Raw genomic sequence first — 21,183 nt, 5'->3', positions numbered from 1 at the left:
ACAGAAACACACAGAGACATGGACACAGAGGCACAACAAACAGAAAGACAGTCTGATTGTGTGTCATTGAGTATGGACCACCCATACACAAAAATGTATGCACGCATGACTGTAAGTCGCTTTGGATAAAAGCGTCTGCTAAATGGCATTTTATTATTATTATTATATTTCTACATGCACACTAATAATTCAATATTAAACTGATTATGGCAGTAGGCTGATTATGCAATAGTCATCTAAACACCTTACTCTGCTTATCTTAATTGGCGTGAAGTCAAAATCTAAGTAAGCATACGCTGATTAAAACACCTGGTTTTCTGAGCATTCTTCCGAAATTATTAGGACATGTAAACACCTTAATCGGCGTTCCAGCGGTGTATTTGAGCTGCGCATGTGCTAGCACCAGCCGAGCGAGCCTCCCTCTTTTGCACGAGTGAAGTGAGTTCGGAATAACTGAATGTATGCATCTTAGAAGTAGTTTTCACATACAAACTTTATATGTTCGAACTTAGAATCAAATATGCTTCCCAAAAATAACATGTTCACAGTGGTAGAACGTTTATATTGAATGGTGATTGGCATTTTCAGAGTTCCATCAGGTAGCCTGATTTCAGATGTGTCCATGTAAACAGGATTATTAGGGGAATCGGTCTTCTTGCAAAGCATGTAAACGTTTTAATCAAACTATTATATTAAACTATTATATTAATATGAGCACTGCCACTGCATAGTTAATTCTTGTCAACAACCACTATCCTCTTAATGTTGTTTTAACTAGTGCCTGGTGCTATGTAACACCAGGCAAATATGATAACACATTGGTCGACTTGTTCACATCAGACCATGTTGTCTACCAACCACTAGGTGGCACACTGGACCATCTCATCAGCACAGGAATCATTCAACCAGAAATACCCTAATGGCTAAAGCTAATGATGATGAACTTACCTACTGTAGCCTACTTGCAATTGAACTAGTACACACCCTAAGGCCATCACAATGTCAAAATAGGTAATGATATATTAGTGTAATCGTACAACTTGTCAATTCTTTACACCAACGCTTGATGCTTAAGCGGCATCAAGCGTTAACAGAGGAGTGCTGTCCGAGAGATCCTGGTGGTAATGATTTTTGCTGTGGCCACTGATGCCAGGAGCTTTAAGAATCTTGTGTGCCAGACTCATCAGGTGAATTTTCAGTGAGATCTTTACCTGGTAGGCTTGATCACTCTTTATCTAGATGCCTACTGACAATACAACTTTGACCAGCTAGCCTGAACGGTTAAATGCTAAAATGCTAGAAATATCCACCAATTAAGAAATTGAAACCTGGAGAGAACATTACCGATAGCTAAGAATCACAACAATCAATGAGCATCACGTCTTGCTCTTGAGAGGAAAGGCTGTTGTCTGGGCTTTACCGTTGTTCTATAGAGACATGACAAGACTTCCTATCTGACCTTTGACCCACACTACAGCCAACCCTGGGCTAGACACTCACACTGTCTCCCAGGGAGCGCAGTTTGTAGAAGGGCTGAATGTAAAACCAGGAGCCCTCGTTGCCTGCAGAGTCCAGCGTCACCCTCATAGCATTCTTCTCCAACAGGGCAGGGAGTCGCTTATTCACCGTCAGGTACTTATTGCTTTTCAAATGCAACAGCTGGAACAGTGGCAAACAACAGACACAGTTACAAACTCATACGTGCATGTAAACATAATAATTTACAGAAGCATGTCACAGTCTGAGTCTATTATGGAGTATATCTACAGGGAGAGATTTAGTTAGATGTCAAATATTGGCACAGTGGCCATTCCTAGATATCCCCAAAGGAATGTGCCATGTGAAAATATCACACTTTCTGGCCCATTTTCTCCCCCTGGATAATTATTTTAAATATATATACATATATCTGAACAAGTGCCTTGGAGTATTATATATATATATATATATATATATATATATATAAATAATACTCCAAGGCACTTGTTCAGATATATGTCTCATGGCCTTCTTTGCTCCATAATTTCATTGAATAAATAAATCAGGCATGTTTACTCTATTGACCTCAACCAGCCTCGCCGCCTCAAACAAGTATTCAATGACGACTGGTACTGTGAGACTAGACCTTAACCAACCTTTCTGATTGTGATTGTTTGTTTTGAGGGAGAAAGCAGGGACTGAAAAAACTAGTAGTTCAAAATGTCTCAGACAATTACAGATCTATGCATTTACAATGCATGCTCTCAAGTGCTGTAGCTAACCACTTACTAGTGTAGTAAGACCGTGTTAAATATCAAACACTGGCAGAGGTGCACAGCTGTACCCTACTGCCCTCAATACCTTTCCTGACATCACCCCCCTAAAACTCATAAACCCCATAGGCCTACTGTACAACTTCCTCAAATACAGTTCTGAAAGCATGAGCACCATTGTTCAGGAGATAGCTGTCCTAAAATATATGCAGGTGTTTTGCCTTTTTAGATTATAGATATCACTAATACCATGGGTCTGTCACTTGACACCAACTGACATAGGGAAGAGTGGGGTAAGTTGAGCCATTATTACATTCAGCATCACTCCGTCAAAGAAAAAATTGTATTCTTTCTAACAAAGATATCTACATATATTTCAGGATGTTGTGCACCCCCCCCCCCCCCCAAAGTGGTATCTTGGCACAACTTACCCCGGGTATGTGGTAGGTTGAGCTGCGCGACATGGTAAGTTAAGCCGCCTAAACATTTCTGTACTGAATTAAATATTACTACTACCTTCTTAAACCATGTCTATCTTTATTTCCCAAAGACAATTCAACACAATCACTTTTTTGTATTTTAATAATTTTAAGCATCTTTTAACACAGGCTTAATACCTAACAAACACTTTGTACTTTTTTAAACACTTTTAACATATTCCAGGCCCTGTTGTTACCTCATATCCCAGGATAATGCCTTGCATTACACCTGGGAAGAAAACACTTCAATATGCTGAACTTCCATCGGCTCAACTTACCCCAAGGCAAACATTTTGACTATATTAGCCCCCACAGCTACAAGGATACACTTTCATGCTAGGTTTAGGAACTCATATTGAAGCTTATAGAGACCCCAACTGATGATTAGAATACACAAATATATATATATATATATATATCTACCTTGGTTTAGATACAAGCATCATTAAACCTCTAACACAATAAATTCATTTGACTTGCTTTCCACTTTTTCCATGTGGTTTGGTATTTGGTATTTTATTAGGATCCCCATTCGCTGTTGCAAAAGCAGCAGCTACTCTTCCTGGGGTCCACACAAAACATGAAACATGACATAATACAGAACATTAATAGACAAGAACAGCTCAAGGACAGAACTACATACATTTTTTTTAAAGGCACACGTAGCCTACGTATCAATACATACACACAAACTATCTAGGTCAAATAGGGGAGAGGTGTTGTGCCGTGAGGTGTTGCTTTAACTGTTTTTTGAAACCAGGTTTGTTGTTTATTTGAGCAATAGGTGATGGAACGGAGTTCCATGCAATAATGTCTCCTTCACAATAATGGCTCCTTTACAGACTCCATGAAATGATGACCTCTTCCTAAATATTTGGTCAAATTATTAATTTTTTGTATGGTTTCCTAGAAACAAGGGTGGCTCATCTTACCCCTTTGGCACAACTTACCCCACTCTCCCCTACTATAGAGCACATCTACTTCTAGTGGTCCATTAGACCTGTTTCCCTGTGACCTGATCATCTAACTTCTGTGTAGTAGACTTTTGGTCAAATATGCAGAGAATGATAATGCCTGGATGATAATTGGCTGCATTTATGGAGGAGCTGTATTGCCTCTGCTCCAGGCTCTTCACTAACCTTAATGACACTGTCATGTTATGGCTTTACCAAACTCAATCTCCACATCACCCCTACTCTTCCTGGTCATACCTGAATGACATTTCCGTATTGGATTACAGTTCCTAGCAGTTTTCGGTTCTCAGATTCATTCTGTTTCTTCTCCAGATCAGCAGCATGCTGAAACATAGGGATAAAATATTATGTCAGACAATACAATAGCCACAAATGAAAGAGAAAACTCACCAGACCAATTGTCGGTCTGCACAGTACGGGGCCGGTTATTCGCTGTTCATTCGCTTGCTGTCTACGCGGTGTGTTTAATGGGACCACCCACCGTTGGTAACTATCGGCCGTCATTTTCGCTTGTTTCTACATGTAGAATCGGTTTGCACTTGGTTTGCAAATCACGGCCAGCACTCTGTTCAGAGGTGCGAAGTACTCTCGGCCGGGAGACGCTCGACAATCCTACCGGTCTGTCCATGTCTTTAGATTTAGTGCTCCAAAAACACATTCAGAATAAGATGCAGTTCTTTATGAAATACCGATCTGGGTTTATGGCGTGTAATAAAAGTGAGTGTCTCACTTGTAATGATTTTCTCGACCTCAACAACATGGCAACGCATGCAGATTAGAACCAGTAGGCAGAATGGGAAGCAGTTGTGTTAGAGAACAAGGAATAGAAACCAGTGCGATGAGGGTACTCACGTGGAGTTTGTTCAGGAGTACTGTGTCAGTGGTGCTGTTTCCCCCTGGTTTTGCTGCCTTCCAGAACTGTTTCTGTGCAGAGTACCTGTTCATGGGGCACAGTTTGAAAAGGCAGTCTGGAAAGAGGAACAGAGAAGGAGTCAGAGAAAAGAGGTGCTGATTTATCATCAAATCCATAACATCGAGTGCATGATGAATAAAGCGGTGGGAATAGTTACCAAAAGGGCATGGAGGAGTTGTCACTATAACAAGGGCATGACTATCTCTAAATCAATACAACAGGATGACGGGGAGTCCTGACAGAAAACCCTAGTTCCTCCTCCAGTTCCGAGGCTGGCTACCTGCGAGGCACAATGGGGGACCTGATTATCTGTGACGTGTAAAAATAGCCGTTCCAGTGAGTACCAAGCGCCACCACAAAACTCGTCCGACGAACGCCACAGCGTCCAAGGATTAGCTGTCATGGGATGCATGGTGGGGGAGAGGGAAGAGTGGGATGGATAAGCACAGGAGGAGGGTGAGAGGAGAGAGCCAGGGACAGTAGGAGAGAGGGGTAGGTAAATGAGAGAGGGAGAGGAAGTGGGTTTAGGGAGTGAAGAAGACCAGGTTAGGGGAATTAGGATAGGAGGACAGAATGGGGAGGGGTGTATGCAAATGTTACACAGTAGGAAGGAAGGGTTGTGGTTTTTCTTTTTTTAACAACAGTTGGCAAACTGTACAGGAAATGGCAGAGTACAGTAGTACACAACCCACAAGGCAAACACTGAGGAACTGAGACAGGAATCAACATAAAACAGGCCATTGAAATGCTTAAAACAATGCTGGTTTAGATCAAATAAATGGTATTTTACACAGCAGGCCCACTGTACTAAATAATATAATAATGTACTAATATATATGTAAGACTTAGTACATAATTGTCACAGTCACATTAACTACAGCATGCTCTGCCTGACTGTGATTATCAGATTATAAACGGGTCAACAGGCAACATTCTTCAAATACCATTGCCTTCTCCTTTCATCCACAGCTCTCTGAGAAGTGTATGAATACAATCAGAGACAGTCTATCACTGACAGGAATGAGTCGTCCTAGCAGTGGGTAATATTTCCTAGCGAAACACACTAAGTGTCAGACATGACACCAAAGCAATTACTGTTGCAATGTACCAATCCCACATCAGAGAGGAAGAAGTGAGGTTTAAAACGCTGGGCTAAAGCTCCATGGAAACCAGTCCTTTTAAATAGCTTAACAGGGCTATTAATACTCAACAGGGATCTTAGGATTTAGCCTGGTACACTTTTCCTCTGTACAGTGCTCAGACACACTGAGATGTTGCATGGAGTCTCAGTCCTGTTGCTGTGGCTACCTGGAGGAGTGATGAGGCCTGTGAAAGGCTGGAGAGGTGGGGTGAAGATGAGTACACTGCTCCATCCCACACAAACTTTGAATCCCCATGAGGACACTGAGGAACATAAGGTTGAAACATACTGATGCCATAGCACTTGGTCATGTCATCACTTCAGGTCATCACTTGAATTGCCCTCAATAGACTGTGCTATACTTCAAATGCAATGCCAGTAAAACCCTGCGAGAGAATGCTATCCTCTCACTGTGCAGGGGGAACAGTAGCCAGACCAGGCCTGTTAGGAACCACACAAGAGCTCAATTGTTCTACATCCATATCCATTACTGACCAATCTCAGAGTAATTTCTCTGGAATCCCAATAACCCTGGAACCTTGAAATTTGCAATAGATGCCCACAGCACACTAGAGCTTCAGTTCCAGAAGGAACTTCTGACATTGCCTTTAACAAAGTAGTTCACTAGAACACCTACTCATCGAAGGATTTTTATTTATTTTTACTATTACTATAGAATAATAGTGAAGACATCAAAATTATGAAATAACACATATGGAATCATGTAGTAACCAAAAAAGTGTTCAACAAATCTAATTATATTTTATATCTGAGATTCCTTAAAAAGCCACCCTTTGTCTTGATGACAGCTTTGCACACTCTTGGCATTCTCTCAAACAGCTTCACCTGGAATGCTTTTCCAAAAGTCTTGAAGGGTGACCATATCCCACAAAGGTGGAGGTGTTGCTAACATTTGCGACAGCAAATTTCAATTTCCCCAACATTCAAAAATTACTGTGTTTTAGTCTTTTGAGGTTCTAGTCATGAAATCAAATCAAATCAAATTGTATTTGCCACATGCGCTGAATACAACAGGTGTAGACATTACCGTGAAATGCTTACTTACAGCCCTTAACTAACAATGCATTTATTCCTTAATAAAAAAGTTTAAAAAAAAAAAAAAAAAAAAAAAGTGTTGAGAAGAAAAGAGCAGAAGTGAAATAAAATAACAGTAAGGACGCTATATACAGGGGGGTACCGGTGCAGAGTCAATGTGCGGGGGCACCGGCTAGTTGAGGTAGTTGAGGTAACATGTACATGTGGGTAGAGTTAAAGTGACTATGCATAAATAATTAACAGAGTAGCAGCAGCGTAAAAAGATGGGGTGGGGGTGCAAATAGTCCGGGTAGCCATGATTAGCTGTTCAGTAGTCTTATGGCTTGGGGGTAGAAGCTGTTGTGAAGCCTTTTGGACCTAGACTTGGCGCTCCGGTACCGCTTGCCGTGCGGTAGCAGAGAGAACAGTCTATGACTAGGGTGGCAGGAGTCTTTGACAATTTTGAAGGCCTTCCTCTGACACCGCCTGGTATAGAGGTCCTGGATGGCAGGAAGCTTGGCCCCAGTGATGTACTGGGCCGTACGCACTACCCTCTGTACTGCCTTGCGGTCGGAGGCCGAGCAGTTGCCATACCAAGCGGTGATGCAACCAGTCAGGATGCTCTCAATGGTGCAGCTGTAGAACATTTTGAGGATCTGAGGACCCATGCCAAATCTTTTCAGTCTCCTGAGGGGGAATAGGCTTTGTCGTGCCCTCTTCACGACTGTCTTGGTGTGTTTGGACCATGATAGTTCGTTGGTGATGTGGACACCAAGGAACTTGAAGCTCTCAACCTGTTCCACTACAGCCCAGTCGATGAGAATGGGGGCGTGCTCATTCCTCTTTTTTTCCCCTATAGTCCATAATCATCTCCTTTCTCTTGGTCACGTTGAGGGAGAGGTTATTTTTCTGGCAACACACGGCCAGGTCTCTGACCTCCTCCCTATAGGCTGTCTCATCGTTGTCTGTGATCAGGCCTACCACTGTTGTGTCGTCGGCAAACTTAATGATGGTGTTGGAGTCATGCCTGGCCATGCAGTCATGTGTGAACAGGGAGTACAGGAGGGGACTGAGCACGCACCCCTGAGGGGCCCCCGTGTTGAGGATCAGCGTGGCAGATGTGTTGTTACCTACCCTTACTACCTGGGGGCGGCCGGTCAGGAAGTCCAGGATCCAGTTGCAGAGGGAGGTGTTTAGTCCCAGGATCCTTAGCTTAGTGATGAGCATTGAGGGCACTATGATGTAGAATGCTGAGCTGTAGTCAATGAATAGCATTCTCACGTAGGTGTTCCTATTGTCCAGGTGGGAAAGGGCAGTGTGGAGTGCAATAGAGATTGCATCATCTGTGGATCTGTTGGGGCGGTATGCAAATTGGAGTGGGTCTAGGGTTTCTGGGATAATGGTGTTGATAATCTATGCAGCCTACTCAATCACTTTTTATAGCTACTGTTTACAGGCCTCCTGGGCCGTATACAGCGTTCGTCACTGAGTTTTCTGAATTCCTATCGGACCTTGTAGTCATGGCAGACAATATTCAAATTTTTGGTTACTTTAATATCCACATGGAAAAGTCCACAGACCCACTCCAAAAGGCTTTCGGAGCCATCATCGACTCAGTTGGTTTTTGTCCAACTGTAGTGGGTTCGATCCCCGGGACCACCCATACCCCAAAAAAAAAATGTATGCACGCATGACTGTAAGTCGCTTTGAATAAAAGCGTCTGCTAAATGGCATATTATTATTATTTATCTAGTATTGTCCCGTGGAATAAATATTGTGGCTCTAATCCTGGACTATCAGACCACCATTTTATTATGTTTGGCTCAGACCCCAACCAAGGATTATCAAAAGCCGCGCTATAAATTCTCGGACAACCCAAAGATCCCTAGATGCCCTTCCAGACTCCCTCCACCTACTCAAGGACGTCAGAGTATAAAAATCGGTTAACCACCTAATTGGGGACCTAAATTTAACCTTTCGTAATACCCTAGATGCAGTCGCACCCCTAAAAACAAAAGACATTTCTCACAAGAAATTAGCTCCCTGGTATACAGAAAATACCCGAGCCCCCCCCCCCAATTTATACCGTCGCAAAACTAACTAAAAAGCAGCATTCCCCAAGAGAGGATGGCTTTCACTTCAGCAGTGATGAATTCATGAACTTCTTCGACAAAAAGATAATGATCATTAGAAAGCAAATTACGGACTCCTCTTTGAATCTGCGTATTTCTCCAAAGCTCAGTTATCCTGAGTCTGCACAGAATTGCCAGGACATAGGATCAATGGAGACACTCAAGGTTTTCATCCTGTATCTCTCGACACATTCACGAAAATAGTCATAGCCTCTAAACCTTCCAGCTGCATACTGGACCCTATTCCAACTAACCTACTGAAAGAGCTCCTTCTTGTGATTGGCCCTCCTATGTTGAACATAATAAATGGCTCCCTATCCTCCGGATGTGTACCAAACTCACTAAAAGTGGGGTAATAAAGCATCTCCTGAAAAAGCCAAACCTTGACCTGGAAATGTTTTTAAAAATAGGGCTATGTGAGTGACGCAGACTCGGTCTCGACCTTCAAGTCTTTACTGATGACTCATCTCTTCAGTAGGTCCTATGATTGAGTGTAGTCTGGCCCAGGGGTGCGAAGGTGAACGGCAAGAAACTGGAGCGACGAACCGCCCTTGCTGTCTCTGCCTGGCCGGCTCCCCTCACTCCACTGGGATTTTCTGCCTCTGACCCTATTACGGGGGCTGAGTCACTGGCTTACTAGTGCTCTTCCATGCCGTCCCTAGGAGGGGTGCATCACTTGAGTGGGTTGAGTCACTGACGTGATCTTCCTGTCCGGTTTTGCGCCCCCTCGGGCTCGTGCGGTGGAGGAGATCTTTGTGGGCTATACTCAGCGTTGTCTCAGGGTAGTAAGTTGGTGGTCTGTTGATATCCCTCTAGCGATGTGGGGGCTGTGCTTTGGCAAAGTGGGTGGGGTTATGTCCTGCCTGGTTGGCCCTGTCAGGGGGTATCGTCAGACGGGGCATCAGTGTTCCCCGACCCCCCCCCCCCCCCCCCCCCCGTCTCAACCTCCAGTATCTATGCTGCAATAGTCTATGTGCCGGGGGGCTAGGGTCAGTCTGTTTTTTTTTTGTTTTTTTTAGGGGGTAGATCAGCTTAATATTGCAGATAGATTGTAACTTCCATCAATGTAATTGTCTGCATCACTTCCAATCCCCCATGTTTTTTTATATGTATGTGTATGTATGTGTATGTGTGTGTATGTATATGTGTATATGTATGTGTGTATATATATATATATATATATATATATATATATATATATATATATATACAGTGGGGAGAAAAAGTATTTGATACACTGCCGATTTTGCAGGTTTTCCTACTTACAAAGCATGTAGAGGTCTGTAATTTTTATCATAGGTACACTTCAACTGTGAGAGACGGAATCTAATACAAAAATCCAGAAAATCACATTGTATGATTTTTAAGTAATTAATTTGCATTTTATTGCATGACATAAGTATTTGATACATCAGAAAAGCAGAACTTAATATTTGGTACAGAAACCTTTGTTTGCAATTACAGAGATCATACGTTTCCTGTAGGTCTTGACCAGGTTTGCACACACTGCAGCAGGGATTTTGGCCCACTCCTCCATACAGACCTTCTCCAGATCCTTCAGGTTTCGGGGCTGTCGCTGGGCAATACGGACTTTCAGCTCCCTCCAAAGATTTTCTATTGGGTTCAGGTCTGGAGACTGGCTAGGCCACTCCAGGACCTTGAGATGCTTCTTACGGAGCCACTCCTTAGTGGCCCTGGCTGTGTGTTTCGGGTCGTTGTCATGCTGGAATACCCAGCCACGACCCATCTTCAATGCTCTTACTGAGGGAAGGAGGTTGTTGGCCAAGATCTCTCGATACATGGCCCCATCCATCCTCTCCTCAATACGGTGCAGTCGTCCTGTTCCCTTTGCAGAAAAGCATCCCCAAAGAATGACGTTTCCACCTCCATGCTTCACGGTTGGGATGGTGTTCTTGGGATTGTACTCATCCTTCTTCTTCCTCCAAACACGGCGAGTGGAGTTTAGACCAAAAAGCTCTATTTTTGTCTCATCAGACCACATGACCTTCTCCCATTCCTCCTCTGGATCATCCAGATGGTCATTGGCAAACTTCAGACGGGCCTGGACATGCGCTGGCTTGAGCAGGGGGACCTTGCGTGCGCTGCAGGATTTTAATCCATGACGGCGTAGTGTGTTACTAATGGTTTTCTTTGAGACTGTGGTCCCAGCTCTCTTCAGGTCATTGACCAGGTCCTGCCGTGTAGTTCTGGGCTGATCCCTCACCTTCCTCATGATCATTGATGCCCCACGAGGTGAGATCTTGCATGGAGCCCCAGACCGAGGTTGATTGACCGTCATCTTGAACTTCTTCCATTTTCTAATAATTGCGCCAACAGTTGTTGCCTTCTCACCAAGCTGCTTGCCTATTGTCCTGTAGCCCATCCCAGCCTTGTGCTATCTACAATTTTATCCATGATGTCCTTACACAGCTCTCTGGTCTTGGTCATTGTGGAGAGGTTGGAGTCTATTTGATTGAGTGTGTGGACAGGTGTCTTTTATACAGATAACGAGTTCAAACAGGAGCAGTTAATACAGGTAATGAGTGGAGAACAGGAGGGCTTCTTAAAGAAAAACTAACAGGTCTGTGAGAGACGGAATTCTTACTGGTTGGTAGGTGATCAAATACTTATGTCATGCAATAAAATGCAAATTAATTACTTAAAAATCATATAATGTGATTTTCTGAATTTTTGTTTTAGATTCCGTCTCTCACAGTTCAAGTGTACCTATGATAAAAATTACAGACCTCTACATGCTTTGTAAGTAGGAAAACCTGCAAAATCGGCAGTGTATCAAATACTTGTTCTCCACACTGTGTATATATATATATATATATATATATATATACAGTGAGGGAAAAAAGTATTTGATCCCCTGCTGATTTTGTACATTTGCCCACTGACAAAGACATGATCAGTCTATCATTTTAATGGTAGGTTTATTTTAACAGTGAGAGACAGAATAACAACAACAAAAATCCAGAAAAACGCATGTCAAAAATTTTATAAATTGATTTGCATTTTAATGAGGGAAATAAGTATTTGACCCCCTCTCAATCAGAAAGATTTCTGGCTCCCAGGTGTCTTTTATACAAATAACGAGCTAAGATTAGGTGCACACTCTTAAAGGGAGTGCTCCTAATCTCAGCTTGTTACCTGTATAAAAGACACCTGTCCACAGAAGCAATCAATCAATCAGATTCCAAACTCTCCACCATGGCCAAGACCAAAGAGCTCTCCAAGGATGTCAGGGACAAGATTGTAGACCTACACAAGGCTGGAATGGGCTACAAGACCATCGCCAAGCAGCTTGGTGAAAAGGTGACAACAGTTGGTGCGAGTATTCGCAAATGGAAGAATCACAAAATAACTGTCAATCTCCCTCGGCCTGGGGCTCCATGCAAGATCTCACCTCGTGGAGTTGCAATGATCATGAGAATGGTGAGGAAACAGACCAGAACTACACGGGAGGATCTTGTCAATGATCTCAAGGCAGCTGGGACCATAGTCACCAAGAAAACAATTGGTAACACACTACGCCGTGAAGGACTGAAATCCTGCAGCGCCCGCAAGGTCCCCCTGCTCAAGAAAGCACATATACAGGCCCGTCTGAAGTTTGCCAATGAACATCTGAATGATTCAGAGGAGAACTGGGTGAAAGTGTTGTGGTCAGATGAGACCAAAATGGAGCTCTTTGGCATCAACTCAACTCGCCGTGTTTGGAGGAGGAGGAATGCTGCCTATGACCCCAAGAACACCATCCCCACCGTCAAACATGGAGGTGGAAACATTATGCTTTGGGGGTGTTTTTCTGCTAAGGGGACAGGATAACTTCACCGCATCAAAGGGACGATGGACGGGGCCAGAGAAGATCTGCAAAGAGGAGTGGGACAAAATCCCTCCTGAGATGTGTAAAGTGGTTGTGTAAAGTGGTTATCCCACTGGCTATAGGGTGAATGCACCAATTTGTGAGTCGCTCTGGATAAGAGCGTCTGCTAAATGACGTAAATGTGCCCTTGAGCAAGGCACTTAACCCTAATTGCTCCTGTAAGTCGCTCTGGATAAGAGCGTCTGCTAAATGACTAAAATGTAAATGTAAAATGTGTGCAAACCTGGTGGCCAACTACAAGAAACGTCTGACCTCTGTGATTGCCAACAAGGGTTTTGCCACCAAGTACTAAGTAATGTTTTGCAGAGGGGTCAAATACCTATTTCCCTCTTTAAAATGCAAATTAATTCATAAAAAATTTTACATGCATTTTTCTGGATTTTTGTTGTTGTTATTCTGTCTCTCACTGTTCAAATAAACATACCATTAATATTATAGATTGATCATTTCTTTGTCAGTGGGCAAACGTACAAAATCAGCAGGGGATCAAATACTTTTTTCCCTCACTGTACATACATACATACATATACACATATACACACATACATACATATCTTTTTTGTTTTGTTCATATATTCCCCTTTATTACTTTCCAACCCCACCACCCTTTCCCTAGGGTCAGTCTGTTACATCTGGTGTAATTCTCCTGTCGTATCTGGTGTCCTGTGTGAATTTAAGTATGCTCCCACTAATTCTCCCTCTCTCCCTCCACTCCCGAAGGACCTGAGCTCTAGGACCATGCCTCAGGACTAATTGGCCTGATGACTCCTGGCTGTCCACAGTCCACCTGGTCATGCTGCTGCTCCAGCTTCAACTGTTCTGCCTGCGGCTATGGAACCCTGACCTGTTCACCGGATGTGCTACCTTGTCCCGGACCTGCTGTTTCAACTCTCTCTCTCTCTCTCTCTCTCTCTCTCTCTCTCTCTCTCTCTCTCTCTCTCTCTCTCTCTCTCTCTCTCTCTCACACACCTGCTGTCTCGACCTCTGAATGCTCGGCTATGGAAAGCCAAATGACATTTACTCCTGGAGGTACTGACCTGTTGCACCCTCTACAACCACTGTGATTATTATTTGACCCTGTTGGTCATCTATGAACGTTTGAACATCTTGAAGAACTATCTGGCCTTAATGGCCATGTACTCTTATAATCTCCACCCATCACAGCCAGAGGAGGACTGGCCACCCCTCAGAGCCTGGTTCCTCTCTAGGTTTCTTCCTAAGCTCCTGCCTTTCTAGGGAGTTTTTCATAGCCACCATGGTTCTACATCTGCATTAGTTGCTTTTTGGGGTTTGAGGCTGGGTTTCTGTTTAAGCACTTTGTGACATCTGCTGATGTAAAAAAAGGGCTTTATAAATAAATGTGATTAAAACACTCGTCCATCGCTATCGGGAAACCAGGCCCAGAGCTAGTATGGCAGTAAACAAACGCCTGCTTAACAGTTGTTTATTTCGTATTTTGGAGAAATTACAGCTTGAAAAGTTCTTCAGCACTCGAGGAACAACTGTACTTTGGTAACAGATTCTTTCCCGATTTTATTAAGTGACTGGCTTCAATATAATGTTACTGAGCTAGCAAGCACAGTGAAAAAATGCTAGCTAGCCAGCTAAAACTGGTACAGCTAGCTAGCTAAGAGTACCTGCTGAATGAGGCTTTCATCTTTCCCCATTTGTTTCGACACTTGTGGGTCATCAGACTTAAAAAACAACAGCAGTAGGCCTATACCTAGCTGTCTTTTCACGTTTTTTGTATCTTTTCGCTAACTAAAGTTCAGTTATTTCTTTAGCTAGCTAGTTGAGTAGAAAAAACTGAAGGGAACTGTCGAGCAGCCATGCAGTGAGTGTGTCAGTAACCAGCTGCCTGCAAAGTGGGGTGCCCACTTTTCTCAGGCGCATTAATTTGAATTGATTAAAACAGTGTATTGTTAGGTAGCATGCTTTGGTGGGGAGAACCTATTGAATGTAGAATCAAATTTTTGTTAATGACATGTCACAAGGTCTAGAGCAGGGCTTTGCTTATAATTTGCATATGTCAGTTATAAATTCACAAGATAATGCCCCTGAACTTTTGCTCCTTCAAAAAGAGATATGGTACACCGAGTTAACTTCCATAAACATGGCTATCTCATTCCACTGGCCAATGATGATAGTTTCTAGAAGGATGAGCTCACTCTACAAACACTAGTACTGTCCTTCTCACAGTATCACAGTTGAGTATTAATCAATCTCCAACCAAGCGCTGAGTGCTGCTCCCTGAATGAGTGTGCTTCTGTATGTCAGAGATGTAAGGTCTGGTTTGGTTCCAGGAAATCAGCATACGGTTTTCCTGGCATGAACACACTTTGCACAGGTCTTGCTAAAATAAAATGAACCGCCTGGTCTTGCATCTCATCAAACACCATAGCATATTATTACAATACAAAATCACAAGACAAAGCTGGACATGGTGGGAAAAGTCGAGGGGGAAGCAGTTCACCAGTGCAGGACCGACCTTGTGCTCTATTTCCGACAAAGAGAAAAAATATTAACATTTAGGACAGATGTTTAGAGCAACCAACAAGCAGGGAGGGCAGGATCAAGACAACTAAAAAGTTAAAGTAGGTAGCCTAGTCCCTAATTAAGTGCATCTGAGATTTGCTCTCTTTCCTAAAAGCAGAATTCTTCCTTCCTCTTCATTTTTCGCCAGTTAGACAGCATTGCCAAATAAGGATATAGGAATGGACACTGCAGCCAATGTCTACCAACACTCTTGTAGGCCTACCCCTCAGACAAAAACTCCTGTGACCTACAGTATAACCGCCCAAAACAACATCAGTCCAGATAACTTTAGTCAGTCCCATTGCTGCAACTAAGGTTCATCCATCCAAGCCTAGATGATTCAATAGACGATTGTCCAATATTGTTCATGTCTACTGTGGCTATTTCAAATCAAATCAAATCAAATTGTATTGGTCACATGCGCCGAATACAACAGGTGCAGACATTACAGTGAAATGCTGACTTACAGCCCTTAACCAACAGTGCATTTATTTTTAACAAAAAAAGTAAAAATAAAACAACAACAAAAAAAGTGTTGAGAAAAAAAAGAGCAGAAGTAAAATAAAGTGACAGTAGGGAGGCTATATATACAGGGGGGTACCGTTGCAGAGTCAATGTGCGGGGGCACCGGCTAGTTGAGGTAGTTGAGGTAATATGTACATGTGGGTAGAGTTAAAGTGACTATGCATAAATAATTAACAGAGTAGCAGCAGCGTAAAAAGGAAAAAGGATGGGGTGGGGGGGGGGCAGTGCAAATAGTCTGGGTAGCCATGATTAGCTGTTCAGGAGTCTTATGGCTTGGGGGTAGAAGCTGTTGAGAAGTCTTTTGGACCTAGACTTGGCACTCCGGTACCGCTTGCCGTGCGGTAGCAGAGAGAACAGTCTATGACTAGGGTGGCTGGAGTCTTTGACAATTTTGAGGGCCTTCCTCTGACACCACCTGGTATAGAGGTCCTGGATGGCAGGGGTACTGAAACAACAGTCATGCAAACCACAACAAAAACAGCTCACTATCTTGACAACGCAAGCCATTGAGCAGAAACACTACACTGAATCGTGGCTAAAGACGGACGTAATAAAGGCCTATTCTCAGTCAAAAAAGAGAATGAAAGGCCAGAAAATTAACAACAGCAGCACAAAAAACATATAGTAAGATTCTACAAAGACAATAGAAAGGTACAATGCTGCCAGCTTTTGATTCCTCTTTTAGCTCAATACTAAGCAGTGACATATATGGGTCAGTCCTGTTAGAGGCCTGAAACCTGATGCATGGATGGTGCAGTCTGCTGAGTCTCTAGCAGGAGACTGGACAGCTGCTTGACAAGAAGGAGTTGACACTGTCCATCAAATTATCTTGAGCTCCTGCACCAAAAACAAACAAAACAATCCATACAGCAAAACACACAACTAACCTCAAACTAACCAATAAATTGACTCTTTACATTCAATCATCTTCCATTGTGCTACAGTGCAGGTGATCTTTGAAATCCAGATGGAGAGTGCATTAGGAAAGTATTCAGACCCCTTGACTTTTTCCACATTTTGTTACGTTACAGCCTTAATCTAAAATTGATTCAATTGTTTTTTCCCCCCTCATCAATCTACACACAATAGTCCACAATGACAAAGCAAAAACTGAAATATCACATTTACATAAGTATTCAGACCCCTTACTCAGTACTTTGTTGAAGAACCTTTGGTAGTGATTACAGCCTCAAGTCTTCTTGGGTATGATTCTACAAGCTTGGCACACCTGTATTTGGGGAGTTTCTCCCATTTTTCTCTGCAGATCCTCTCAAGCTCTTTCAGGTTGGATGGGGAACGTAGCTGCACAGCTATTTTCAGGTCTCTCCAGAGATGTTCAATCGGGTTCAAGTCCGGGCTCTGGCGGGCCACTCAAGGACATTCCAAGACTTGTCCCGAAGCCACTCCTGCATTGTCTTGGCTGTGTGCTTAGGGTCGTTGTCCTGTTGGAAGGTGAACCTTCGACCCAGTCTGAGGTCCTGAGCGCTCTGGAGCAGGTTTTCATCAAGGATCTCTCTGTACTTAGCTCCGTTCATCTTTGCCTCGATCCTGACTAGTCTCCCAGTCCCTGCCGCTGAAAAACATCCCTACAGCATGATGCTGCCACCACCATGCTTCACCGTAGGGATGGTGCCAGGTTTCCACCAGACGTGACGCTTGGCATTCAGGCCAAAGAGTTCAATCTTGGTTTCATCAGACCAGAGAATCTTGTTTCTCACGGTCTGAGAGCCATTTAGGTGCCTTTTTGTAAACTCCAAGAATGTTGTCATGTGCCTTTTACTGAGGAGTGGCTTCCGTCTGGCCAATCTACCATAAAGGCCTGATTGGTGGAGTGCTGCAGAGATGGTTGTCCTTCTGGAACGCTCTCCCATCTCCACAGAGGAACTCTGGAGCTCTGTAAAAGTGACCATCGGTTTCTTGGTCACCTCCCTGACAAAGGCCCTTCTCCCCTGATTGCTCAGTTTGGCTGGGCGGCCAGCTCTAGGAAGAGTCTTGGTTGTTCCAAACTTCTTCCATTTAAGAATGATGGAGGCCACTGAGTTCTTGGGGACCTTCAATGTTGCAGAATTTTTTTGTACCCTCCCCAGATCTGTGCCTCGACACAATCCTGTCTCGAAGCTCTACGGACAATTCCTTCGACCTCATGGCTTGGTTTTTGCTCTGACATGCACTGTCAACTGTGGGGCTTTATATAGATAGGTTTGTGCCTTTCCAAATCATGTCAATCTAGTTGTAGAAACATCTCAAGGATGATCAATGGAAACAGGATGCACCTGAGCTCAATTTCGAGTCTCATAGCAAAGCAAAGGGTCTGAATACTTATGTAAATAAGGTATTTTTGTTTTAATTTTTTTATACATTTGCAAAAAAATCTAAAAACAATTTTTTTCTTTGTCATTATGGGGTATTGTGTGTAGATTTATGAGGGGGGAAAAGTAATTTCATCAATTTCAGAATACGGTTGTAACGTAACAAAATGTGGAAAAAGTCAAGAGGTCTGAATACTTTCCGAATGCACTGTACAAGAGTAGTTGTAGTGTGTTTCATTACACAGTACCTCTTCATTTTGTCACCACTGAACCTGAAGGTTGACATAACATGTGACTAGTTTCAGGAAACTAGGCATATGTCGAGCGTCATTACTTTACAGGAGAGGCATTTAAACGTATTTGTTATTTTTTTTCTAAATGTGTTTTTTGGCAGAAATGCCTTCTGGAACATGTGAACTTTCATGAGCCTTAATAACAAACTTGGATGCCATCTGTAAATACGAATACAATTGCAAAATTATGAGCCTAGTTGGTTTAGCCACGGGAAAAGACAGGAACCTTCACACTAGCCATGACATGCCAAGAGATGAGTTTGGATTGGTCTGCCATGTAGCACGCTTCTGTCTATAACATGAGCTGCTTGGTATGTGTAGGTCATCCTTTCTAACGCAGCTATTTTTAAAGATATTGCAAAGAACTGCATAAGTGTTGCTAATGCTCTCCACTCTCTGGAGGACCGAGTTTTGAAATCAGTGGAATGCCCGATGGAAGCAGAGTAAGCTAAGGGAATGGAGAAAATTCTGGCGTTTCATTGCAAATAATGCGGAGGGAACACACAGAAGAAGGATGTTGTATAAAACACCTGTCTCCGGATCACATCTTCAAACTAAGGGCAACCATGGCATCCATGACATAGAGGGAGATGTGTTCAGCTATGTATATGGATAAGAGAGTCTAGCTAGCTACATTTTCATATCAGTAAGTCATTTTCATTGCAAGTTAAAGCATACTGTTAGCTGGCTAGCTAACATTAGCTAGGTGGCTCGCTAGCAAACGTTACGTGTATGATCTGTGTAGTAATATTATTTGATCTCCGATCCATTTGCATTGCTAGTTATAGCCTAGTGTTAGCTAGCTAACATTGAACCTAGCTAGTTGGTTAGCTTTAGCTACCAGCAGATTCATGCAGGGTAGTAATGTTATGAGTTGGGATTATGGTTCATTGTTTAGCTAGCTAGCTAGCTAGCTAGCTACATGTCTAAACAAAAGACAGTTTCAGTGTACCGTTTATACCTTCTGTATCCTGTGCATGTGACAAATAAACATAGATTTTATTTGATATAGTGTGTGTTTACCAGAGACGGTAATGTGAAGAACAACATGACCTGCACCAAAGTCAATTTAGGATATAACGTTAGGCCAACGAGACAGTGTCCAAGTTCTAAAAATCTCCGGTAGAATGCCCTGCTTTTATTTCGTCACACTCACAGCTATAAGCCATTTTTTGTAATTAACTCGCCATTAACTTGTAAATAATGATCTTGTTGTGAGTTTATTTTCCTGTAATAGCGAATACAAATTAGCTAAAGTTAAGACGTTGTCAGCTATATGATATGGTCATTATTTGAATTGGCTAGCCAGCTAACTCAGCATCATCTAGCTAGCTAACAAGCTAGAAACTACCCAAAACATTGTTTAGAAAGTTGCTTTTAGTTGCGTGGTTTGCTAGATTGACATTTTTAAATGGATGGGTTTTGGACCACCAGGCTGCTGATTTCATGCAGCCTGTTGTTTTTGTGTTTATACTTTTTCATAACGACAACGACAAGTTAGATGTCGGACGACAATAGAATGTTCATGATGTCACTGCGACAACTGTCTACAGACATGTCGATAGACGTAGTATAAACCAGCCTTTAGTCTTGAAATCTTTGGTTGTTTAGTACACTACCGTACTCACTCTATATAGCACATGGCCTCACGTGAATCCTTAAAGAGATGGGTGGGGCTTAAGAGGGTGTGAACGATGGTGAATGGGTGTAGACAAAGAAGAGCTCTCCAGTAGGTGTACCAAAACATTCAAGGGCCATTTTCTCAAAAGTGGGGTTACAAGTTTATCAACTTTCAAAGCAGAATTACTTTCCCATTGTTCCTCAACTGTACTGTATGATATATCATTTTCTAGCTCTGAGTCTCTACTGTTATCCAATGTAAAAAACATCATTTCATTTTGCTACATAAGACCAAATCGAGCCGGTCGGTCACAAATAGAGAGTGATTTGTGTGACAATGAAGTGCTATATAAAGTAAAGTGGGGCTCATCATTTTCAGGGATAAAAAGGTCAATTAAATGTCCATGACCTTGATTAGAGTAAATGTAACTCACATTGGCAATCACGTCATTTCACTCAAAAATTGATTTACAAAGGTCTGCTCTGGAGGCCTGCCAAGGCCTTGTGCTCATTTGAAAAGGGCTCCATTAGAGACAGAGACAGAGACAGTATGCAGCCAGCGCCTCCAGGAGCCCATCAGCAGGAGTCTCACAACCACTCCCAGATGGCCCTCCCTGCTGATGCCAGAATCATCCTGCTGCACTGACCTTGAGATGGAGGGAGGCTTCTACTGTAAACACTACACGTGCTTTACTGTCTGACACATCACTGATCAGTCTTAAAGTCCCAATAACATCTAGGCTGTATGGTTTTGAGTTAGTGGAGGTTGACATAAAATGTGACTAGTTACATATTTTCGCCACGTCTGAGAATAAAGCTCAAAACAGAACCTTGATATATCCCCCAACCAATCATACAAATCCATAGCTGCCTGGTAGATATAATTTTCTCCAAAATAACCTAATGTAGTTTTAATCAAAGTGCTACTGTAAATGAGAGTGTAGTCTATTATCTTATTATGTAGTCTACCAATATACAATAAATTATGAAATTCAGCATTTGCGCTACGCACAAAGCCAATGTGTTCAACATGCGCTAAAATTAGATATTTTGTAGCATACTTCATCCACTGTTGAAATCTCCACC

General features: G+C 42.7%; 1 protein-coding gene across 1 annotated transcript in view; it reads right to left on the bottom strand.

Moving 5' to 3' along the window:
• LOC311134159 (inositol 1,4,5-trisphosphate-gated calcium channel ITPR1-like) overlaps positions 1 to 21,183 on the bottom strand; it is a gene marked incomplete at its 5' end in the record, with an annotated part of 152,309 nt that overhangs the window by 117,053 nt on the left and 14,073 nt on the right. The window contains 3 exons of the mRNA XM_084167769.1: positions 1,501 to 1,659; positions 3,943 to 4,029; positions 4,558 to 4,673. Of these exons, the coding sequence (XP_084023895.1) occupies positions 1,501 to 1,659; positions 3,943 to 4,029; positions 4,558 to 4,673 (362 nt within the window). The remainder of the gene's footprint in view (positions 1 to 1,500; positions 1,660 to 3,942; positions 4,030 to 4,557; positions 4,674 to 21,183) is intronic.

Source organism: Coregonus lavaretus (genome assembly GCF_964263955.1).
Source record: "Coregonus lavaretus genome assembly, chromosome: 8".
Lineage (NCBI taxonomy): Eukaryota > Metazoa > Chordata > Actinopteri > Salmoniformes > Salmonidae > Coregonus > Coregonus lavaretus.
Note: the sequence above shows the minus strand (reverse complement) of the source record. Positions and strands in the feature narration are given on the sequence as shown.